This window comes from Tribolium castaneum, chromosome 7 (assembly GCF_031307605.1).
Source record: "Tribolium castaneum strain GA2 chromosome 7, icTriCast1.1, whole genome shotgun sequence".
Classification (NCBI taxonomy): domain Eukaryota; kingdom Metazoa; phylum Arthropoda; class Insecta; order Coleoptera; family Tenebrionidae; genus Tribolium; species Tribolium castaneum.
In genome coordinates this window covers 9,608,114-9,630,526 of record NC_087400.1, presented here as the reverse complement: position 1 = coordinate 9,630,526, position 22,413 = coordinate 9,608,114, and the positions used below count along the sequence as shown (strand labels likewise).

Here is a 22,413-nt window from a genome sequence, read left to right as displayed (position 1 = left end):
AAAAAACCACACTTAGTTAGGTATTTTATTTTTTGGCCTCCAGTACTGTAAAACGTGAATGACAGTTGCCCATTCATAAAAGGTAACTTGACCTTTAAACACGATGCTGTAAACTGGTAGCAAACAATTAGGTAAAGTAACCACAAAACACTGGACGATTAGACATGTTTAAGATACAAACCGTGCTTACCATAATTAAGTTCGTATAACGAAATACTTGTTACCTATAATTATTTAATTCAATCGACCATGGTGTATATTTAATTAGTGAAAATATAAATCCCCCCGGAACAGCGCCACCTATACATACGTTTGGGAACCACAAATGTCATTGATTCAACCAAACCAATTCGAAATTTTACACAAGTTTATCATTCGGCGTATTATTAAAATATTTGGATAAAATGTCTGTAACATGGTATGTGAGCCTTGCTAGGATATTTAAGCTTCGTTCAGTCATAAAATTTATGAAATTTAATTCGTATGTTCGTGGGTAAGTCAACGTTAACCTCAATATAAATATCAATATAAAGCTTGTCGGCCAAAAAGTTTTATACAAATCTCATGCGTTAAGTCATTTTACAGCGCTTCAACTAATAAGGCACGAGCCTGAAAGGCTCGTGCCTCAAACAAAGTTGTCGCGCTGTAAAATGTGACTTACCGCATTCGAGTGTAAATAGCTATTGAAACACTCTATGTAAAAACTAAAACATTTTTAGAATGTGCCTTATTGTCAGCCCTATCGTTTAAAAAAATTCAAATTGATAGCTTACATAGAAAAAAAGTTGTGGAGTATGCACGCACCCCTGGGTCAGCCTGTATAAAAATAGTGCACAATAATATGATTTGTTATAAACGCTTATTTTTTATTAAAAATATAAACAAAACACTATTTATCCTCAACTGTTATAATCACTTTATTCTCTGAACTTGAGAAGGTGATAGTATGTGGGCCGATAAAGTGTTGAAAACCCGAACACCCATCAAAGGGAAATTTCTGATGCATCCTGAATTTATCCACAGTTCCATCACTAAAAATTAATGTCATTTCAAAAGGGCAATGGGTGGCCATTTTATTTAAAGATGCGTTTCTTTCTTGTGAGGAATTAGAAGAAATATGTTCTCTGTCGAAAAGGGGACCAGCCATTAACCAGTCAAACTTATCCATTGAAGACATGGTAGCGTCAATTATATCGCAGCGGGATTTGTTGACAAGTTGAAGAACTGTGGGTTGTTGACATTCAGACGCTACTTTTTGTCCAACTTGTAAAATCATATTAACGTATTCCATCGCATTCGGTCAGTAGAGAAACCTACAAATAATTTATTATAATAATAAAACGGCCTTTTGTTAATGTTTTTGTCAAGAATTGTTTTATTTTTATTTGGGTAAAGCGGGCTTTAGTTTTGCATTCTACTAGATTGATGATCCCATTATGACTCAAAATAATATCGCGCTCGATTATTAATTAATTAATTTTTTGTAGGTAAAATTTTGTCTTCTTTTTAATATCTGAATTCTAGATTATAAACGTGTTTTAAATTAATGTTTTCATTATTTTACAACACGCTTTCCAAAACAACGTGTTTTAAATTAAAATGTTCCAACAAAAAAAAAATGAATAACACAAGTGTCTAGGTCGTTGCATAACGACAACCCTCGAACTTTAAGTATGTGTTTTTGCACTCGTATTATTAATAACTTTTAGCTGTTTCAAAACGATAAAGACGCCAACGTCATATACTCTCTCAATATTAGCTGTTATAAAATATTCAGGCACTTCAAAAAAATATTAGTTAATGTAATTTTTACTTTCAATAAAAGATCTAATCACTAGTAACTAATTTACAACTTTATTAATCTTATTTAAAACAATAATTCAGTAAAAGGCGACGTTGGCGTTTTTTGTAGTTTTGAAACAGCTAATATATTGGTACAAAGCAATAACCTTAATTTGACTTCTTTACACCATTAAATTATGTAGGTATTAATTTCATACAAAATAATAACAAATGTTTTATAGCTGGACACAATTGTTTTTAAAAAAATGATGAAATTTTAATTCACTTATTTATTTTTTGATCAAAACATTTGCTTACAATAAATTTTTTGAGACGGCTTTCGAAAATGTGTTGAAGTAAGCTAATTTAATTACTAAAACTTGTCAAAAAAAATTCTCCCTAATTAATAATTAGATTTTTTAGACTATTACTTATATTATAGTATACCCATTAGCCAGCAAAAACTATAAGTTTAAATCTGATGTAGAGTACGTTATTTTAACATTTTTTAACATACCACTTAATTTTGTGAACTTTGTTTCATAAGCACGACTTACAAACACCCAGATCAAAAAAAAATATATTTATAATGTTAAGACCGGTTATGGTTAAAACTATTTATCTATATTATTGTGTCGATAAAAAATAATTTTGTGGTGAGAACTGAGGAAAAACATGCAAAATACGGGATGTTTACTATCTTAATATTATGTGTTGTAAAATTGTTATTATACAGTGTGAACTAAAGTAATAACCCATATTTTTGTAATTTATTTTTCAAAAAAATGTTCGGAGTGCTTCATTTATACACAATTCAACAAATATAAGTTTATTTAGTACTCATCAATGCTTTGAAGTAAATAGGTAAATTTTTCTCTAAAGAAAACTTATGTACTGTGTTTTTTGTACTCACCAGAAAGGAATGTAGTCACACTGAAAAAGTAAAGAAAAATGTAATAATTACTCAAAAAGCAGTAAAGACGTCATATTTTGCTGGTGCAATAAAGTCAAAAAGTAGCATTTTTGTAAATAGATTTCTAAGAGGATTCAAAAATCGAAAATAGGTACTTACGTATAATAAATACAAATTAACTCATAACAATAACGACTTCAAAAATAAAAATTGGAGAAAAGGTTTGAAATGCACCCTTCTATACGTTTTTAAGAGAACATTTTGTAACTAAATTTTATATTTTAAAATTAATAACTATAGTTGCTCTATTGTTTTGATAAAATATAACTAACTATTAAACTGTTTTTTATTTAAAAAACTATTATGGTGCAAATAACTAAGCTGTTATGCAATGACAACTCATATGCCAAAAGCATGCTATTGGCACCACAATAGACACAAAGAAACTGCACGTCTAATCTACAGAACTGATAGACTTACTGTCTGTAATCTAATAATCTTATTATCTATCTATTACAAGTTTATATACTAGGTGGGCAGCCTTATCGCGCACCTTAGGACGTTCAGGCTGGTGTGTAAAATTTTAGGATTTTTATTTCATTAGAAGTCGCGACTTTCTTGGGTGCGCGATAAGGTTGCCGCATCCAGTATAAATAAGGAAAACTGAAATAAAGCATGTTTTTTTAAAAATATTTACTTATAGCGAGCATTGATAAGATTATCAGATTTATTTAATACAGGATCATAATTTTATTTTTAGTACTTTGTTACACAAAGACTAACAAATTCTAGAAAAATAATAGTTTCATCTATCTATAAACATTAAACTCATATTTCAAGGCATTTCAGGCACAATATTATACAACCTGTTCCGTATAAACTCCACATTAGAAGTATTGAAAGTTGGTTCTCAGTCATAATCTGTCAAGTTCTGCCCAATGAAAATATTTTCAAGATGGCGGCACTTCCGATTATACCGGAAGTCGCTATCAACTTTTTTGTTTTAAGTAGAATGTTAAGTTTTTCACTACGTTATTACATATTATTACTTATTACTATACTTTCTATATACCTAAGTTTAACCGTTTTAGAGATATACTAAAAGTAGTTTAATTTTGGCCGATGTCGTATAAATGTATCAAATAACACTTTCCCATCTGCTACTAGTTTTGTCTTTGTTGTTACTATGCGAATGAGTGAAACAAAATACAAACCGTCAAGCGTAGCGAAAAATGGGAGGGTCTACCAATCGTCCCCAAACTATGGGATGCCACTTTGGTATTTGTTATGTTTATTGTTGTTAAATAAATTAATATGTCTTTTATTTGTTTGCCTGGTCAACCCTATAAACAAAATGTTTACTATTATCAACAAATATACATGTTAATTATGAATTTCAATTTGAAAGTGATTTTTAAATCCTAAAAACTTTTTAATGTGAACAATTTGTAAACAGCATTGTTTCTTACTCTCTTAAAAGATTATGTTATGTTTAATTTGTAATTACTTAATTTACTGCTACAGCAACTTTCTAACACATTATAATGGTATTAATTCCACTAAAGGTAAAAATAGGATTAGTTTCTTAGACACAAGTAATTGGTTGTAGATAAGGGTTTTCACGTTAGAAAGTTGGTTTTAAGGGTTTAAGGGTCACTTTACCCTTATCCTACTCTCACAAATTCAGTTGTTTCTACATCTGATAATAGATAGGAGGTATCAGTTACTTCGAAAAAATGTATGATAAACATAGTGGTGAATTAATAAAAAGTATTGTTAAGTTTTTGTTAAAAAACTTGGGGCCAGTAATTCCTGTTCAGTGCTACATAAGACGTGCTGCAGAAGCATTAAAAATTGCTGAGAACATTATAAAAAATATTATAAAAGAAAATTTGGGTGACAGTTAAGGGATTAAAAGAAGTATTGGAGAAAAAACACATCTACCAAGGCAGTTGGTCGAATTTGAGAAAGCTTTTGCTGTCTATTGGTATGTATTTTGTTAAATATCTTGTTAAGTACAACGAATGCATTTTTTTGTTTTAATAAAATTTAATTACAGTCGAACTTCTCTAACTCGAATCGTCAAGGGGAACGAATATTTGTTCGAATTAGAGAAATTTCGAGTTATAGAAACTGAAAATATTTTTTTATTAGAAATGAACATTATTACAGATTTGTATGAACATACATATATATTTTCTTTCTCAATGCATATAACTTGTGATCAGATTTTGACGTACAGTTTTTTTGATACAATTGGTTTCATAAAATCGCTCGATTTTATTTAGTGAATTATAAACAATATCAGTTGTCATATTGGCAGAATTTCCAATTTCCTGAGCAAACTGTACCGTTGACGCTCTGTTTTCATTAATTTTAGATAATGTACTCGACGGAATTTCATATTTTTTTTTCTTTTTCACCCCACTGTCCATTTCTTTTTCAATAGTTAGATGCCATTTTTCTAGAAAATGTGCCAATTTTTGCGAAACTAAAACTTGCATAACACTGCGCCGAATTGTGACGAATAATTTCGAGTTAAAGAAGTTCGCGCATGCTTTGTTCATTAAAATAATTTTGAGTTAGAGAAATTTTCGAGTTAGAGAAGTTCGAGTTAAAGAAAGCTAAACACATGTAAATAAGATTGGCAATGCAAGGGGAAACAAAAATTTTTGAGTAAGAGAGAAATTCGAGTAAAGGAAGTTCGACTTAAAGAAGTTTGACTGTAGTTAGTTAAATATAGTGAGGCCAATTTACAAAACACTTAATTGCAATCAAATTTTAATTCGCCTGATATAAACCGGCCCCTAGGTGTAATATGACTTATGAGTAAGCATATACGTATAATATAACATATTTTTGTTTTTACAGAGTTTCATTATAAAAGAGACTGCAATCGACGAGCTCTGTGTCAGAAGCCACAAATTGTTTCAAAAAGATTAATTTTTTTGAGAAAATACGAGGAGTATAAAACAGTGAATTTATACGACTTTCTCGACGAGACATAGATTTTTGCCAAAGGAGGAACTTGGAAAACTTGGAAAACGCTTCCCTAATATTTTCTTCAAAGACAAAATCAGACGATTACCACGACAACGTGTCTCCTTGAAAAGCTCTTACCGTCTTTAGAAGATCCGACAATAATTGTATTAGACAACGCATCTTATATTCTTAAATATTTAAGTTTTTTTGAAAATTATTGGATTTGCACCTGACACTTAAAAAATTCGGTAGCTTTTTTAGTTTGAGAAATTTCGAAATTATCTTTGAAGAATTAAAAGAGAAAGCCTATAAAATCTGTTTTCTAATGTGTTCAAAATTGGAAAAGAAGTGTAAAAAACCCAAAATTTTAAAGTTAAGTTTGTACAACTTCAAGTACCCATAACTTATATTAATATCCTAATTTTTATTTTACTAGATGGAGGAGAATATTTTTCTTTATCGATCTATATTAGCATTTCCTATAACCATCTATTATAAATACAGGCTAATCCAGAAATACTGAGACTGTTGGCAACATTGAATTTAAATTTTATAGAATACCATTGGAGTACGCTTCCAGTTAACAACAATTCAACAATCTTGTGGTATTGTATGTTAAATAATTGTCAAAAGTAATCGAATTCGGTTGCAGTCTTGCAAATTACGAGCCATTGTTGCCAACAAACTCAGTTTTTGTGGATCAGTGTGTAATATTCTCAGTGATAGTCCAAAACTAGCTGTATATTTGGTTGCCTATCCGGCAACAAATTTTGACCAAAATTGATTAATACAAAATGTAGACAATTCCCGAATAAGTCAGGAACATAAAATCAAATAAAGTGGAGGTTAATTTATCTTTTTATTATTAGGTAAACATTTAAACACAGTTATAAATAAATCATGTACAAAATTAAACTCAATTCTGTTGCTGTTGCAGCTTTAATTCCACAATTTCCACAATAGCATCTCTAATTTTGCTTTTTTCCAACCCCAAAATTTGAATTTTCTCCATCTGTTCTGTCACAAACTGAATTTTCCGCTTAAAGTAATCTTTAGCAGCATCAATATCCTAAAAAATTCAATCATTAACACACAATTTCAACATCAACATTGCTGCACCTTTTCTGCATAATATCTGGTTCCGATATCGATCAACACATTGTTGGTCTCGTGCAACTTTCCAGGCACGTACATCTTAAAAAAAAACTTTCATTAAAGTTCGTAAATATTACTCAAATTACCGATCCTGTTAACGGCACTAAAATCTCTTTTCCATCCGAATCGGGGCCAACTTTCTCCAGAGACTCTCCGGAGTTTTGAAATTTCGTCTGTGCCATTTTGAGGGACGCAAGAGATTCTTGAAAGAGCGACAATTCCTGGAAAAAGAGCAGTTTTTAGAATCATGTGCAAGGTTTGAGGTTAGGGCACATACCTGGTCTAACTGTTGCTTTAACGTTGATAACTGCTGGATATTTAGCGTCATCAGATCCACTTGCTTCATATTAGGCTGTTCTGTGGACGAAATTTGAGCCATTTTTCTAATAAATTAATAACTAATAAATGGACAAACAAGGTAGTGTCAAATAGCAATGGAGTAGAGACAAATTGCACTGTTTGAATGAACTACTCGTCGAAAGACAATGCTGTGTCTTTCATACAAGCACTGCTTTGCATTATTTTTTTAAAATTGTTTCCAGTTAAATAAATCTGTATACGTTTCGTATTTATTGGTACATATTAAAAAAATTAACAGCAAGTAGTTCCAATTTAGATACATTTAGTAGATAAATTGCATCTATTGGACTTTCTTGATTGGTGATTTTGTAATAACGTTTTTTGAACTTGATGTTTGTACACTTCAGTCAGTTTTATGATTTAATTGTGTTTTTAATAAGTTGAGAAGTCTTTTGAACAATGTACCGACGGTCAAACAGCAGCTCCCAACTTCCAGTCCCCAATAGGTCACGCTCAAAGTCTTCTGTCAGCAGGTAAAATAATGTAAACTTGTAGTACCTAATTTAGGTCCTGGTTTATTAAAAAAGTAAAAAATTACCAAAAGTACCCTTCTCCTAAATTCCTTCTTCAAGAAATTCAAATGAAATTATTGGCTCTAATTTGTTTTAAAGAGTTAGTGCAAAAGATGACAATGCAAAAAGGTTCAGGGCGAATTCCATGGACCGAACCTTAAATCCGCCCTTGAAAAGATCAACAAGTTCGTCAAATTTGAGAAGACCTTCGGTTACTCCATCAGTTAGGTTTTGTTTTGTTTCGAGAACTTTATCACTCTAATGCTGATTGTAGGTTTCTTATAAAAAATCAACGGTCATTACTCCGACTCTGGTAAAACAGTAAATACAATTGACATAACGTTAAACACCTATTTATTTCAGAATTCTGGGTTAAAACGATCAAATTCTGTAAGTGTTTTAAGTACGGATATCTAAAGATTAGGATACGAAACGATGTACATACAAATAAAACGTTCCCGTTTTTAATGGTTCCGCTAATGTCGCCAGAGGGCGCAGTTAAAAAAGTTTTCTCTCTTAATACGCAACAGAATTTCAAATACAGACTGATCCAGAAAAACTGAGTCTATTGGCAACACATTTGAAAGTATTTGTGCTCGTAATTTGTAACATTGCAACCGAATTCGATTTTTCTTGACAATTATTTGACGTCCAACTCCACAAGAATGTTAAATTCTTGTTAACTTGAAGCGTACTTCATTGGTATCCTTAAAAATTTAAGTCCAGTGTTGCCAACAGACTCAGTATTTCTGGATCAGTCTGTATTATGTGTACATCATATTAAAGGTTTTTTAATTCTACAGGCTAATGCGTTGAAAAAGTAAACTCCTTTAAGAAAAGGTTTAATTTATTTTTGAGATATTGCGATTGATGTAAAAGTCGCGTTATTTTATCAGTAAACTTCAAAATTTGTTTTAGGGTTTTGATATTTATTACAAAATATGAAATTTCAACTAATTTAACAAACGCCATGTAGTAGAACACTGTTGTTTTTAAATTATCAATGAATAGACTGATTTTGTCATATAATCCCCCATAGTTTATTGCTTTTGCCTATAGAGGCGTTGCTCGTGCCGTTTCTGTGGATGGTCTTTTGGTTGCTACCTGTTTTTGTCCCAACTAAAGCAAAGGACGGATTGTGGTCATTTTTAGTGTTGTGTAATTAGTGTAATTACCATAATATTTTTCGGTTATTTTAAAGAACCAGTGGCTGAAACATATGAGGGACAAAAGTTATTTTTCTGATAGGAGATTTTTTGAATTTGAAGTTTCCTTAACTATTTTTTTAAATAACTGCTTTGTAGGTTTATTTATTATGCATATCAATTTTGAACATTATGACAAAATGAGAAAATAATGTATTATTATTATTATTAAATCCATAATTTTTGCACATAAGCCATTATCTTGTTATTTAAGTTCGCCTTTTTCAGTGTAGTATATCACAGAATAAGTTTTTGTAATATTAGAGATCAATATTTGACACTGAAATTGGTATACAAGTGTGTAGTGCGTAATTTTTAAATTCTTTTTTTATATACAGTCTTCACTAAGTCAAAATTTTGAATTTTGATGAAGAAACAGCCACTTTTGTTTGTTTGGTTGAAAACTTGGGATTATGTTTTGTCCAAATTTAGATTTTTGTGTTTTTTGAATTCATTTAATTTTTTTCGAACATTGGGCTTTTCGGGTATTATTTCTTGATGTCGCTGGGCATTTGATTTACACAAGTGCAGATTCCTAATATCCAACCTGGAGGAGCTGCTAAAAATGGTTTTTTTTATATCAGGCCAACTTCTTGACTTTTTAATATTTTAATAGTCACTTTTTCTTACTTCACCCCTTACCTCATATTTATTAGCATTTCCGCGAAACATTACATATAATAAATTTTCCACCATAATTTGTGAACAAAAAAAAAAGTTTTACTGAGGTGATGGTGTGTATTTTAATAAATTATTTTACGTTGTTACTTATAACTAAACTCAAAAGCAATAGGTTTCACGTTAATATTTGTTGTTTTCGGTTTATAACTTTTATGTTACTTGAAATATTGCCATGTTTCATTATTCGATAGATCGACTTACAAGTACACAAACTAAAAATATTTTTACTGCACACAGGGTGTTGTATACAGGCTCGTGAACCAAAGTTATATTTTTTAAATCAAACCCCTTATATATTTTGCATAATTAGATTCTACGCAAAAAAAATAAAACTGTTATGGGTCTATCTCTTTTCGTTTCGGAATTATTTAAGTTTTTGTTATAAAAAAGACCAATTTTTGAAAAATCATTGCGAAGTCACCTATGAATATTTTCCGATAAATTTGCAACAGAAAAACTTGGAATATTCTGTAGTTTCAGCATTAGTCGACTTTTACTTGAAACACCCAGATAATGTACAGATGTGCCAAAACGTAAAAAAGTTGAATAACTCATATATTTTTCAAATGGAACACTATGTATTTCTTTACACGTGTCGATAGCATTTTTATAAGTTTTCTAACGATATGCGGTTTGTATAGTAAATTAGAAATATTTCCTAAAGTGTTTTTTTCTTTTTTCTTTTATATTTTATTATTAATTTTTGATGTGTAAAATTCATTGATGTATCAAGTAATAATTAAATTACTAATGTAATTAGTCACATTACATTAGTACATATCAAAAAATTAATTATCATTTGACAAATCAGATTCTAGGATAACAAATTTCTTGTAATAAAATACTTTTTTTTAATCTCGAAAAATGTTTTAAATTTGCTATGTAAACCCTATACCATTAGAAAGCTTATGCAAAATGCTATCGATACGTGTAAAAAATACATGGTGTTTTTTAAAAAAATTGACTCATTCAACTTTTTGCGTTTTAGCACACCCTGTACATTATCTGCGTGTTTCAAGTACAAGTCGACTATTTGCTAAAACTACAAAATATTCTGAGTTTTTCTAATGCATAAATAATCACTTCACAGTGATTTTTTAAAAATCTTTTTCATAACGAAAAGTTGAATAATTCCGAGTCGAAAAGAAATAGATCCAAATAGTCCACATAAAGTTATATTATTTTTTTGCGTAAAATTCAACTATGCAAAAATAATTTAAAATAAGTTATATTTAAAAAAATATAACTTTGGTACACCAGCCTATATACAACACCCTGTATACTGGGTGTGGCAACCTTATCGCGCACCCAAGATAATGGCGACTTTTGATGAAATAAAAATCCTGAAATTTTACTCACCAGCCTGTACATTGATAAGGACCATTCTCGATTTTTATTAAATTTTTTTGTTAATAAATGAAGTCGTAGCAGTTTTGTGAGTTTTTGGGCATTAACTGTTAATTTGACTACAAAGTTTTTAGACCAAATGAATCCTTACCTGCTAGCCCATCGAACGCTGGTATCAGAATTATAAATTTTTACTTGGTTGGTGAAATAATCGGTCTTTTTTATTTAGACGCAAACTAGACGCGTTATTTATTAGAAGATGATATAATTTGCCAACAAAGGGATCAGTTACCAGTAGCCGACCTTTTTGAAGCCCCTTATTTACAGTCTTGCAATAAAACTGATGCCTGCATTCAAATATCCTATCAAAATCTTTTACAATCTTACCCCAGTTACAGTTCACATTGTCACCACAAGTAGCCACTCAAATAAAAATAATTTTTAAAGTTAAAATGTAAAAGTGCGTTTAATTCAAAATCTCATTGGTGTTTTTCTTCGCTAATTTCGTAAACAATTATCTGAAGTGAATACGCGTGGTTTACTATAAAATTTAGAATTTGACTCTTTGGTCGAAAATTACTTTTTTTAAATTATTATTTTTATCTGCAAGTGAAAAATTACCAAAACATTAGGGGAGATACCTTTCGAACGTACAGTCAGGCGTGTAAAATGCAATTTTTTTTATTTAATTAGAAATCGCGATTTTCTTAGATGCGCGATAAAGTTGCCCCACCTGGTATAATAAAAATATTTGTAGTTTGTGTACTTTAGGTCGATTTATCGTATAATAAAAACGGCATAGCAATATTTTAAATAACAAAAAAGTTACCGATTACACACCCCTAGGTCACCCTGTATCTTTAACCGTATTCGCAGCGTCTTGAAAAATACGGAACGAAGCGCAATTTCAAATTTTATTAATTAACTTTTTTCTCATGTTTTTTACGAAAATGTTAGTTTTTCTCAGTCTGTCTGTAAAAAGTGCAAAGCTCAACATTTCTGCCTTTTTTCCAAGTAATTATTAAATTGATTGGATTTAAAACGATTTGGCGATTTTGTACCCGTTTCATCTCCTAATACCTTGTAATACTCCGTACTTTTAAGTTTTTTAACAAAATTATTGATAGAACCTCACAACACCTCGCTCGCGCAGCAAATCCCCCTACAAGATCGGTTCAGCAATAAATGACAAAAAGTGGGTTTCGGACCAATATGCCAAAGTGAGTTGCCCAAATTTGGCGATTGGATGAGAATGTTGGATGTTTTAGGTCTTGCGATTTCTCAGAGAACACCCCAATTGCCCTGAACACCTTCCCAACACCATTAAACCACCAACCATTAATTCATTTGTGGCCGTTTTCAACCTCCTATTCAAAGAAATCGATCCGCGCTTTGAAGTCAACACAACTAACTACAAAGATATTGTCTTGAACACACTCAAAATTTATCAATTTCCAGGGAACATTTCGCTTTCATTGCTAAAAACTGGTAATAGTTAATTTAAGCTTAGTTATTTCTATTTTAATAATTTTTTTCAGTTAATACAATGCATGCTTGGCCACAAGTGATGGGTATTCTTGGGTGGCTTGTTGATCTTGTTACTTACATAACACAGACAAATGTAAATTCAGCTCTAGAACAAGATCCCAAATATCAAAAAGTTGAGGTTGTTTTTATAACATAATAAAAAAAAATTGTAATAATTATCAATAATTTTAGTGTGTTACTAATTATGTTCTTGAACGATACCAGTTGTACAACAATAATGACGATCAGGAAATTGCAGATCAAGCAGTTAGTCAAGAACTTGGTTAGTTTATTATTATTACAGATTAGTTTTGTTTTTATTTTATTGTTTTTGTAGTAAAAGTTCTTGATATTGATGATGCGGAAACTAAAAGGCAGCAAGAAGAAGTAATCAAGTTAGAACAGTTGAAAGAGCTACGTTTGGAGCAAATAAATGAACAAAAAAACAAAAATGAGGTAAGTTTTTTTAGAGCAAATGTTAAACTATTTCTTTATCAACTCTTTTGAGTAGATAAAATAGCACTTTACCCGAAAGGGTACACAAAATGTTTTAAATTTATTCAAACAAATTTACAAATTACAACATACCGGGTATTTTAGTTTCGTATTCGCACCCTTGTACCTTTTTTTTATTAAAACAAGTACAACATAAACATAATATACAGGGTGATTTTTTAGGGCCTACATTAGAAACTTTTTGACTTCTAACGCAGCTAGAGCTTTGAAATTTTGTATATAATTCTAAATCGACCATCGAGTTCAACTAAATTATTTACAAAATTTCAAAACTATGAAAAATTGGCACCAACTTTGACCAAATTTTCATTTGTAGAGGTTCATTCAAAATATCACAGCTCTTGAACTCTTTAAAAAAGTGAATAGTTTTTTTGCATTTGATAACCAACGGTTTGAACGATCTAAAATTTTCAGGCTTTGTCAACTGTCAAATTACAAGGCTACTATGATTTTTTTGAAAATCATGATCAAATACCAGCTTTTTCAAATAGAATGATCTTTTTTTCTATGACAATAAAAAAATCTTTTAGGGTCTGCATTAGAAACTTTTTAACTTCTAAAATAGCTAGAGCTTTGAAATTTTGTATCGATACAAATTGACCATTCTGAGTTCAATCAATTAAATTGTTTTTAAAACTAGAGCTTCCGGAACTACAACTACTTGGCGCCAACTTTGAAATTTTAAACAGTAACCACACATTTTTATCGCATATTTGAATTAACCTTCTCAAGCTGAGTAAAATTTATTCAAGTAGTTGGTATTTATCTGTCATAGTTTATGATACATGTCAATTTTTTTATTAAAATTTTCATTTGTAAGATATCACAGCTCTTAAACCCCTTACAATAAGTGAATATTTTATTTGCATTCGATAACCGAAGTTTTGAAGAGTCGTCCAGAATTTTTAAAATTGTCATCTGTCAAAATTCATGGCTAGTATGATTTTTTTCAAAATCGTTACTAAAAAATTGTCATAACTCAGTTTTTTTAATGGAACGACCTTATTTCCTTAACAGCAGTCGAAAGAACATCAATATTTATGGTGATTTTTATCAACACGTCCTACACCTCTCTTATAGTTTTTAAAAAAAATCACAAAAAACGAATTTTACTTCGAAATTTATATAGTTAATCAAGTAGACCTTGCAAAATGGTCAACAATTGTCATACTTCAATATTTTATTTAGTTCTTAGCTCGTTGATTATCGTAAACAGTAAAACAATAATATTTAATTATGGTTTATTATAACTTAGTGAATTATGTAACGTAACTGAGTCAGTCTGCCATCGAATTTTGAACTTCTTTAATGAAAATGGTGAAGAAATCGAACAATTCTTTTAATTAATTGCACATATTTACCATCTTTTTTTAATAGTTTACTTGAATAAAATGAAAATAATGAGCTAAAATTCAGTTTTTGCAATTATTTCAAAAACTGTAAGAGATAGATATAGAAGATGTTCATAAGAGTCTGCATAAAAATTGATGTTCTTTTGATTGGCATTGAAAAACAGGGTCATTCTATTGAAAAATCTGTTTTGTAATCATTTTTTAGTCATCTTTTTAAAAAAATCATAGTAACCTTGAAATTTGACAGTTGACAATGCTGTAGTCAATTCTGGTGGTTCAGGAAACATATGTCAACTACACAAGCAGTTTTAAATCTTATTAACCATAATAATTATAAGTTGGTATTATAAAAAAAAAAAATTTGACCAGCTACAGTCACAGTCACATAAAATATTAATAAACAAATTAAGATATTACAATTTCACAAAATTTAACACTAATCAATTTTTATCTTCAAAATAGGTATCAAAAAGTATGCATTAATAATGGGACTGTTGTTTTAATTGGACCCTTGTTGTTTCTCTTATACATCAACATGTAATTCTTATCCAGATTTAAGTTAATTTTGTGACGTGTGTAAAATACTCTGGTAGTTTTATTAACACAAAGAATATTCTCTTCTATTCATTTTGAAAATAATTTAGTTGAGCTCAAAAAAATCGTCTTGGATGTAAACAAAATTTTAAAGCTCTAGCTATGTTAGAAGTTAAAACTTTTGTGCAAAACAAAGTTACCTGTGTGCGAATACCAAACTGAAACACCCTGTATTATTTGAGGGATTTGTTAGGTTAGTTGTAAATAGACCATTCAACCTTATAACTGTTTATTGACTAATATCCCGGAGCATTGAGGGTGCGTCCAGGCCCCTTCTGCGACATAACCTAACTAACTCACTCTGCCAAAAAACCCCCCTCCAACTCCCGTGTCGCCCACGTGAGAGTTGCCAACCTAACATCCCCCCTTTTAAATACAAAACTAAGCTAAATATGAAACTAACTACCTGAGGTATCAAAATATACATATTTCAATAACAATAATAATCTTGGTATCTTTTGGGTCTTCTGATTGGTCTTTTCTTTGGTTCCTCTGATTCGTCTGGTTGTTCTGGGTCATGTTCGGGTTCATTATTTCTGTCTGGTAAGGGCTGAAGATGTCTTCGATTTCGTCTGACGCAACCGCCGTCAGTCTCGATCAAATATGACCTTGGTTCTTCACATCTGCGTTGTACTTCTCCCTCCTTTTGCATATTTATGATCCATACGCGATCACCTTCTTTTAGATTTTTCTCTTCTTTTGTTACTCGGTGTCGTTTGTCGTAGTTGGACTTCTGTTCTGCTTGATTGTTGATTAACGTTTGTCTGACAGTGTCATGGTCGATAGTTGCAGGTTTTAACCCTGAAGGTAACCTTGGCAGTCTGTCTCGAAGGTTTCTGCCAAAGAGCAGTTGGGCAGGTGACAATCCACATTTAGTAGGTGTATTGCGGTAGGTAAGAAGTGCAAGATATGGATCTTCATTTTTCCTCAATATCGTTTTGAGCAGCTTCACAGCACTTTCGGCTTGTCCATTTGACTGTTGGTAATGGGGACTACTGGTAATTAACTTAAATCCATATTTTCTGCTGAAAGTTCTGTATTCGTGACAATCAAATTGTTTGCCATTGTCGGAGCGGACAACTTCGGGTATACCATGTCTAGCAAACATTTCTTTGAAGGTCTCGATAACAACTTTGGCTTTGGTGGTGCGAAGTTTTCTGATTTCAGGATACTTGGAATAATAGTCCTGTACCACTAAGTAAGTTGACTCATGATATTCTGCGAGGTCGGCACCAATTGTTTGCCACGGTCTAGATGGAACTTCGGATGGTAACATGGGATCTACCGTTGGTCTGCGTAGTTTGATGCAAATTTCACATTTCCCGACGACTTCTTTAAGCTCTCTTGTGATACCTGGCCACCACACAGTAGCTTTGGCCCGGTCCAAACATTTATTAATACCGAAGTGTCCGTCATGGAGCACATAGAGGCACTTCTTCTGAAGAGGACCAGGAATGACGACTCGGTCTTTGTAGCAAACAATGTCATGAGCGATGCTTAAGTCTTGTTGATGAGAGAAGAATTTACTGACTAACGGGTCGCTTTTGTGTTTCTGTGGCCAACCATTTTTGACGTATTCTTTGAGTTTGCTGTACGTTGGGTCCTTGTTTTGGTAAGACTTGATTTCTTCCGTTGAACAAATTTCTGTAACGACCTCACGCATCACGAAATTGATGTAGAGATTTTGAATGTCTTCTAGAAGTGGGTCTTGGTGTCGAATTCTGCCTTGGATTGGTGCTCTGGATAATGCATCGGGAACGAAAAACGTTTTACCTGGAACGTATTCTATAGTATAGTTAAATTTCAATAACCGCATGCGAAATCTTTGTAGCCTGTTGGATAGTTTGTTGAGCTCTTTGGTGGCCAAAATTACTGTTAACGGTTTATGGTCGGTATGAATTTCAAAATGAGCGCCCAGTAAGAAATTTTCGAGTCTTTCACACGCCCATGTAATGGCGAGAGCTTCCTTTTCAATTTGAGCATAGGCTTGCTCGCATGGTTCGAGGGTACGCGAACAAAAATAAGTAGGTTTCCAATTTCCGTCACTTTGTAACTGTTCTAAAACGGCACCTAAACCAAAAGACGATGCGTCTGCCGACACTCGCGATTTTTTGTCCGTGCTAAACTTGGCTAACACGCGCGATGATGCGATTTCACTTTTAAGTTTTTCAAAATCCGCTTGATGTTTATCTGTCCATACAAACTGTTTATCCTTGTGCAGTAGTTCACGTAATGATTGGGTTTTTTTCGAAGTATTAACGATAAATTTTGAGACATAGTTAACCATGCCGAGGAAAGTTCTAACTTCGGTTACCGACGATGGCGCGGGATAATTATTAATGGCTTCAACGCTTTTGGGATCGGCTTGAACACCATTTTCGGATATTAAGTATCCTAAATATAAGGTCTTGTTCGTTTTAAATTCACATTTGGATTTGTTTAAAGTCAAGCCGTGATCCGATAAGAGTGTTAACACTTTGTTCACGTTTGTGTCATGGTCAGCTTCGTTGCGGCCTGTGATGAGGATGTCATCAGCATGAACATGGACGTGTTCCATTTTTAATTTGCCGATTACGCCGCTGATGGTTTTTTGGAAAACTTCTGGTGCTGAGGTGATCCCAAATGGAATGCGTTTGTAGACATACCTGCCAAATGGTGTGAGAAAACAGGTATATTTGCGCGATTGCGGTGAAAGTTTAAGCTGCCAAAAGCCACTGGAAAAGTCTAACTTGGTAAACCACTTCGCGTCTTTCAGTTTCGAAATTGTCTCATCGACCGACGGTAATTGGTACAGTTCGCGATTAACGCACTTGTTTAGCTCGGTGTAGTCTGAACACACGCGAATTTTTCCGTTCTTTTTCGCTGCAATAACCATAGGTGCACACCACTCAGTAGGTTCATTAATGGCTTCTATAACGTCTTCGCGAATCATCTTGTCCAGCTCCTTTTTTACTACATCCATCATGGGGAGTGGAATTCTTCTAGGCGTGTTTAAGGTCCAAGGTTGTGCGTCTGATTTTACTTCAATTGTGTACTCAAAATTCTTAAGAGTTCCCAAGCCTTTGAACACCTCTGGATATTTCACCATCATCTTATGTTGGAATTTTTCATCAGCTTTTCTGCTAGTTACATGTCTAATAACACTGTCACTCGCAACGAGTTCTTTGCCAGTCCATTTGATCATGTCTAGTTTTTGTAAGGCTGGTCTTCCCAGTAAGTTATCTGGTGTATCAACGACGAAACATCTAACATTTTCTATCTTATTTTCCCATTTAAGAGGAACTACTATCTCTCCCTTTATTTCCAATTTTCTCTGGTTTCCTTTTCCGGGTCCCAACAGTGTTGTTTTTGTTCTTTGTAACTTTACTTTCCCCTGAAGTTTATCTTTGAATTCTTTGCTAGATATTATGGTTTCATCGGCTCCGGTATCTATTTTGAATACAATGTTTGTATTAAAAATTTCCGCTACCGCTTCCCAAGGTTTGTCCAACTTTACTCGATTAATATTGATAATCTCCCTACAATCATAGCTCGAATCATAGCTATCATCAGTATCATCTGATATTGAGGTTTCAGATTCCACTGCGTTTACGTTCTTTGTTTTACATCTGGATGCAAAATGGCCTTTAAAGTTACATTTATGGCACGTTTGTCCATTGGCTGGGCATTCCATCCTGTTGTGTGTGTTCGAATTTCCACACCTTATACAACCTTTAAATTTATGTTCACTTTGTTGCTTTCCATCTTTGCTCCTGCGCTGTTTTCCTTCATATTTCACGGATTTATGGTTAAATTTCTTGGCTTTGTCTCTAGCTACTCTGTTTACCGTTTCCTCTCTCACTCTTAGTTCTCTGTTTTCGGTTCTAATCCTCTCCACTTGAGTTATTTTGTCAATTGCTGTTTTAAGTGTCAATTTGTCATTCATTTGTAGATTTTCCGACAATTTTTCATCACGAATTCCAACAACTAATCGATCTCTTATGAGTTCCTCCTCCAAATCTCTGTAATTGCATGTTTTGGCCAAGCTTATGACGTCAGCGATGTACGTTTGGGCGTCCTCACCTTCCCTTTGGTCACGTCTGTTAAACTTAGCTCGTGCGTAGATTGTATTAGGAGTGTCTTTGAACTCGTTATCAAAGAATTCTTTCAGCGCTTTGTAACTAGGAAAATCGGTTTCCTGTTTCTGCTTAGCCTCCATAAACTTTGTAACTTTCGCCCCCATATGCAACAATAAACTATTAATTTGCTCTGCTTGTGTGCTTTTGTCTAGTTTTGTTGCTGTTCTAAAACGTTCATAATGTGTAATCCACACTTGCCAATCTTCTTTTTCGAATGAAAATTTCTCCGGAATCGGAATGGAGTTGCTGAAGACGATGCTACTCGTTGGAGCCTGCTTTGACGGTGTGTCACTCGCCTGAACCCGGGCCTGTGCTTGTGCCATGAGATCCGCATATTTTTGCTCCAACTCGGCCACTTGTGCCTGAAGTGCATCCATCGTGATAGTTGTGGTGGTTTTTACACTCACAATTTGTAACACGAGCGGGATTCGGATTTTAAAACACTGACACCATGTTAGGTTAGTTGTAAATAGACCATTCAACCTTATAACTGTTTATTGACTAATATCCCGGAGCATTGAGGGTGCGTCCAGGCCCCTTCTGCGACATAACCTAACTAACTCACTCTGCCAAAAAACCCCCCTCCAACTCCCGTGTCGCCCACGTGAGAGTTGCCAACCTAACAGGATTAAAACACATTATCACTTTTTTCTCTTAAACTTGAAGTCCTGTTACAGAAAAAAAATGTTTTATACACGACGATAAAGATTGTTTATTGTCTATAATTATTCAAAACAAAATTAATCGTTTTAAAAATTGAACTGCAATGGAATAAGTTTTAATTGTAATTGTAGATGCTTGACAAAGAGATTACACAACTACAAGAAGAAACTGAATCGTTCTATCAAGATAGAGAACAAAGGGAAGAAGCCAGTAGGGCTTCAATTGAATCATTAAGAGAACGAAAGGAGAAATTAGGTATTTCGTCCCTTACCTCATTTATTCAAAACAGTAAATTGTGTTTTAGTTACTTTAATAAAAATGAAATGCGAAAGCGTCGAGTCACTAAAAGTGGAGATTAAAAATCAACCGTGCGCAATCGAAGAAAGGAACAAAATTTTGGAACACATCGAAGCGATGAAGCGCAAAATTGACTTGAAGAAAGAGAAGATCAAAACCCAGAAAAACATTGAACTTACGTGTCATTCCAAATTGAAGGAAGCCAAAAATAAAGTATGTGCTTATTTTTTTTTATTTTATAAGACGTTCTATTGTGGCACGAATGTTTTTGCAGCACGTCGAAGGAGTGCTCCAATAGAATGGGTACCACAATTAAGTCTTATATACTATTTTTTCTACTTTCTATTTTTGTTGTTTGTTTTTGTTTAGTTTAACTTATCAAAATCTGTTTAAACCATTTCCTTTTAATTTAGTTAATTGTTTGGGCTTTATCAATAAACGACTTCACGTTGTTGACAGATCACACACTAAATTACACCTAGCCCAACATTGCCAATACAACTCCTAAAAATTTACTAAAAGGAGTTGCACAAAAGTTCTCTTTGTGAAACCAAAGTAGAAAAAAAAATGTTTTAGGTTGAAAATGAAGTTTACCGCTTGAATAACAGCTTAATGAAACTCACTGTGGTCAAACCGGAGCTTAAACTTCTACACTTGGATGAGAGTTGCGATTTTTCTTCGGCCGAATTTCGAAAGGTAAGAGTTTGTTTTGTGGTGATTTTGTATTAAAATATTTTGTCAGAAAGTGCAAAACCTCCCGGCTAAAATAAAGTCGTGTGAAACGATGATCAGCGACGAGATAACGTCCCAAAAAACTTCAATTGCGAAAATGAAAACCGAAATTTCTACATTGGAAGAACACATTTTATCGAACAAGCAATTGATTGAGACGTTGACTGAGAAGGAGATTTCGCTTAAGAACCAAATTCGGTCTCTGAACGAACATTTGGAAGAGGTGAGGTGTTAGTTTCTTGTCTAGTTTTGATTGTTTTTTGTCGTAGATGGTTAAGCAACGAAAGGAGGAGGAAGCACTTTTCAAAGAAAAAATGAAGAAGATGGAGCAAAGTGCTCCACCACTTGTCGAGATAAAACAGAATATTGAGCAACTCAAAAAAATGTATGGAACGTTGTTATGTAATAAAAAATTCTCAACTTTTGTTTAATTTTTTTTTCAGTAAACAAGAGAAAGAAGAGGAACATGAGAAGCATAAATATCAAGCGCTTGAGTTTTTTACTAAATTGGAGAGTGACGTTTCGAACTACGTTGAAAAAATGAATGTAACTATTTTGTGATTACTTAGGAAGAGAAGAATTTCATGTCTATTTTTTAGGCTAAACGAAATCAAGTTCTCGATCAGCTTGCAACATGTTTGCAGCAGACGGCAACAGTACAACAGAGCATAATTGATGATATGCTAACACTAGAAGAAATAAAAAAGTCATAAAGTAACACTAGGTGAAATATTTAATAGGTTTGTACTTTCCATTCAATTGTTCTTATATGTGTTAATAAAATGTTTTTGCTGCTAATTATTGCCAACAAATGTTTTTTTATTTTCATCCCTCAAATAATGTTTGAAACAATAGTACGAGTACGAAAGGAATTCGCAATATACAGCCTGTTCCATCTAAATCCTACATTAGCCATAATCCGCTAAGTTCTACTCAATGAGTATATTTTCAAAATGGCGGCACTTCCGGTTATACCATAAATCGCTTCAACTTTCTTATTTTAAATGAAAAACTATGTTTTTCACTGCGTTTTTGAATTAGTTGAGTTATTTTAAGAGCGTTTTTATCAGGTTTCCCTATACCCAAGTTTAACCGTTTTTGAGATATTTAAAATTTTTTGGATTTGCACCTGTCACTTTAAAATTCGGTAACTCTTAGTTTTAGAGATTTCGAAATCATATTAGGAGCATTAAAAGAGAAAGCTTATATCTGTTCCACAGCGTGTTCAAAAGTGAAAAAGTTTTAATAAACCCAAAATTTTTAAAGTTATGTTTGGACAATTTCAAGTACCCATAACTCAATGTTTTTAAATGGGATGTACCAATTTTTATTTTACTAGATGGGGGAGAATTGTTTTCTGCATCGATCTGTATTAGCATTCCCTATACCTACCTGTGATAATTTTCAAGTTATGTTGGTTTTTTGACATTGTAGAAAATTTCTTACTAACCACAGCTATTTTTGCATAGTTTTCGTTTCCATTGCAACCTATGAAAAAAAGGCCTATGGCTAATGAATTTTTGAATTCCAACAAAAAGTTATTGTAACTTGAAAATTTTTAAACACCAGTATAAGGAATGCTATCAGATGAATGCATAATCAAATTCTCTACAATTTAATGAAGTGGCATTTCATTTGAACTCATTAACTCGTGGCATTTCATTTGAAAAAAAAAAT

At 32.6% G+C, this 22,413-nt stretch overlaps 2 protein-coding genes and 1 long non-coding RNA gene across 4 annotated transcripts; 1 reads left to right on the top strand and 2 right to left on the bottom strand.

Annotated features, from left to right (window-relative positions):
* Window positions 1–683: 683 nt before the first annotated feature.
* On the bottom strand, window positions 684–3,166 carry LOC103314386 (uncharacterized). Of its 2 annotated transcripts, XR_010334827.1 has the most exons (3): window positions 2,855–3,166; window positions 2,696–2,715; window positions 684–1,313 (listed from the first exon to the last, which is right to left on the bottom strand). It is a non-coding gene; the product is annotated as an uncharacterized LOC103314386 (long non-coding RNA). The 2 variants fall into 2 exon arrangements; XR_511665.3 differs by lacking the exon at window positions 2,855–3,166 and having other exon boundaries at window positions 2,696–2,848.
* A 3,351-nt stretch (window positions 3,167–6,517) lies between these two features.
* Window positions 6,518–7,290, bottom strand: Pfdn5 (Prefoldin 5). The gene is made up of 4 exons (XM_967220.4): window positions 7,110–7,290; window positions 6,919–7,053; window positions 6,797–6,871; window positions 6,518–6,746 (listed from the first exon to the last, which is right to left on the bottom strand). Exons 1-4 carry the CDS (start codon window positions 7,209–7,211, stop codon window positions 6,594–6,596), a joined length of 465 nt encoding a protein of 154 aa, XP_972313.1. The 5' UTR covers window positions 7,212–7,290; the 3' UTR covers window positions 6,518–6,593.
* A 178-nt stretch (window positions 7,291–7,468) lies between these two features.
* Window positions 7,469–21,534, top strand: LOC103314387 (uncharacterized). The gene is made up of 16 exons (XM_008200337.3): window positions 7,469–7,665; window positions 7,804–7,927; window positions 7,979–8,017; window positions 8,068–8,094; window positions 12,065–12,157; window positions 12,206–12,425; window positions 12,476–12,603; window positions 12,657–12,747; window positions 12,802–12,920; window positions 19,839–19,962; window positions 20,012–20,217; window positions 20,581–20,700; window positions 20,747–20,959; window positions 21,006–21,121; window positions 21,180–21,282; window positions 21,336–21,534. Exons 1-16 carry the CDS (start codon window positions 7,592–7,594, stop codon window positions 21,447–21,449), a joined length of 1,911 nt encoding a protein of 636 aa, XP_008198559.1. The 5' UTR covers window positions 7,469–7,591; the 3' UTR covers window positions 21,450–21,534.
* The last annotated feature ends 879 nt before the right edge of the window (window positions 21,535–22,413 follow it).

Coding starts and splice junctions, on each gene's coding strand:
- LOC103314387 (XM_008200337.3), top strand. CDS start 7,592: ATGTACCGACGGTCAAACAGCAGCTCCCAACTTCCAGTCCCCAATAGG. Junction 19,963..20,011: donor AGAACGAAAGGAGAAATTAG/GTATTTCGTCCC, acceptor ATTGTGTTTTAG/TTACTTTAATAAAAATGAAA. Junction 20,960..21,005: donor TGAACGAACATTTGGAAGAG/GTGAGGTGTTAG, acceptor TTTTTGTCGTAG/ATGGTTAAGCAACGAAAGGA.
- Pfdn5 (XM_967220.4), bottom strand. CDS start 7,211: ATGGCTCAAATTTCGTCCACAGAACAGCCTAATATGAAGCAAGTGGAT. Junction 7,054..7,109: donor TAAAGCAACAGTTAGACCAG/GTATGTGCCCTA, acceptor CTCTTTTTCCAG/GAATTGTCGCTCTTTCAAGA. Junction 6,747..6,796: donor CCAGATATTATGCAGAAAAG/GTGCAGCAATGT, acceptor TGAATTTTTTAG/GATATTGATGCTGCTAAAGA.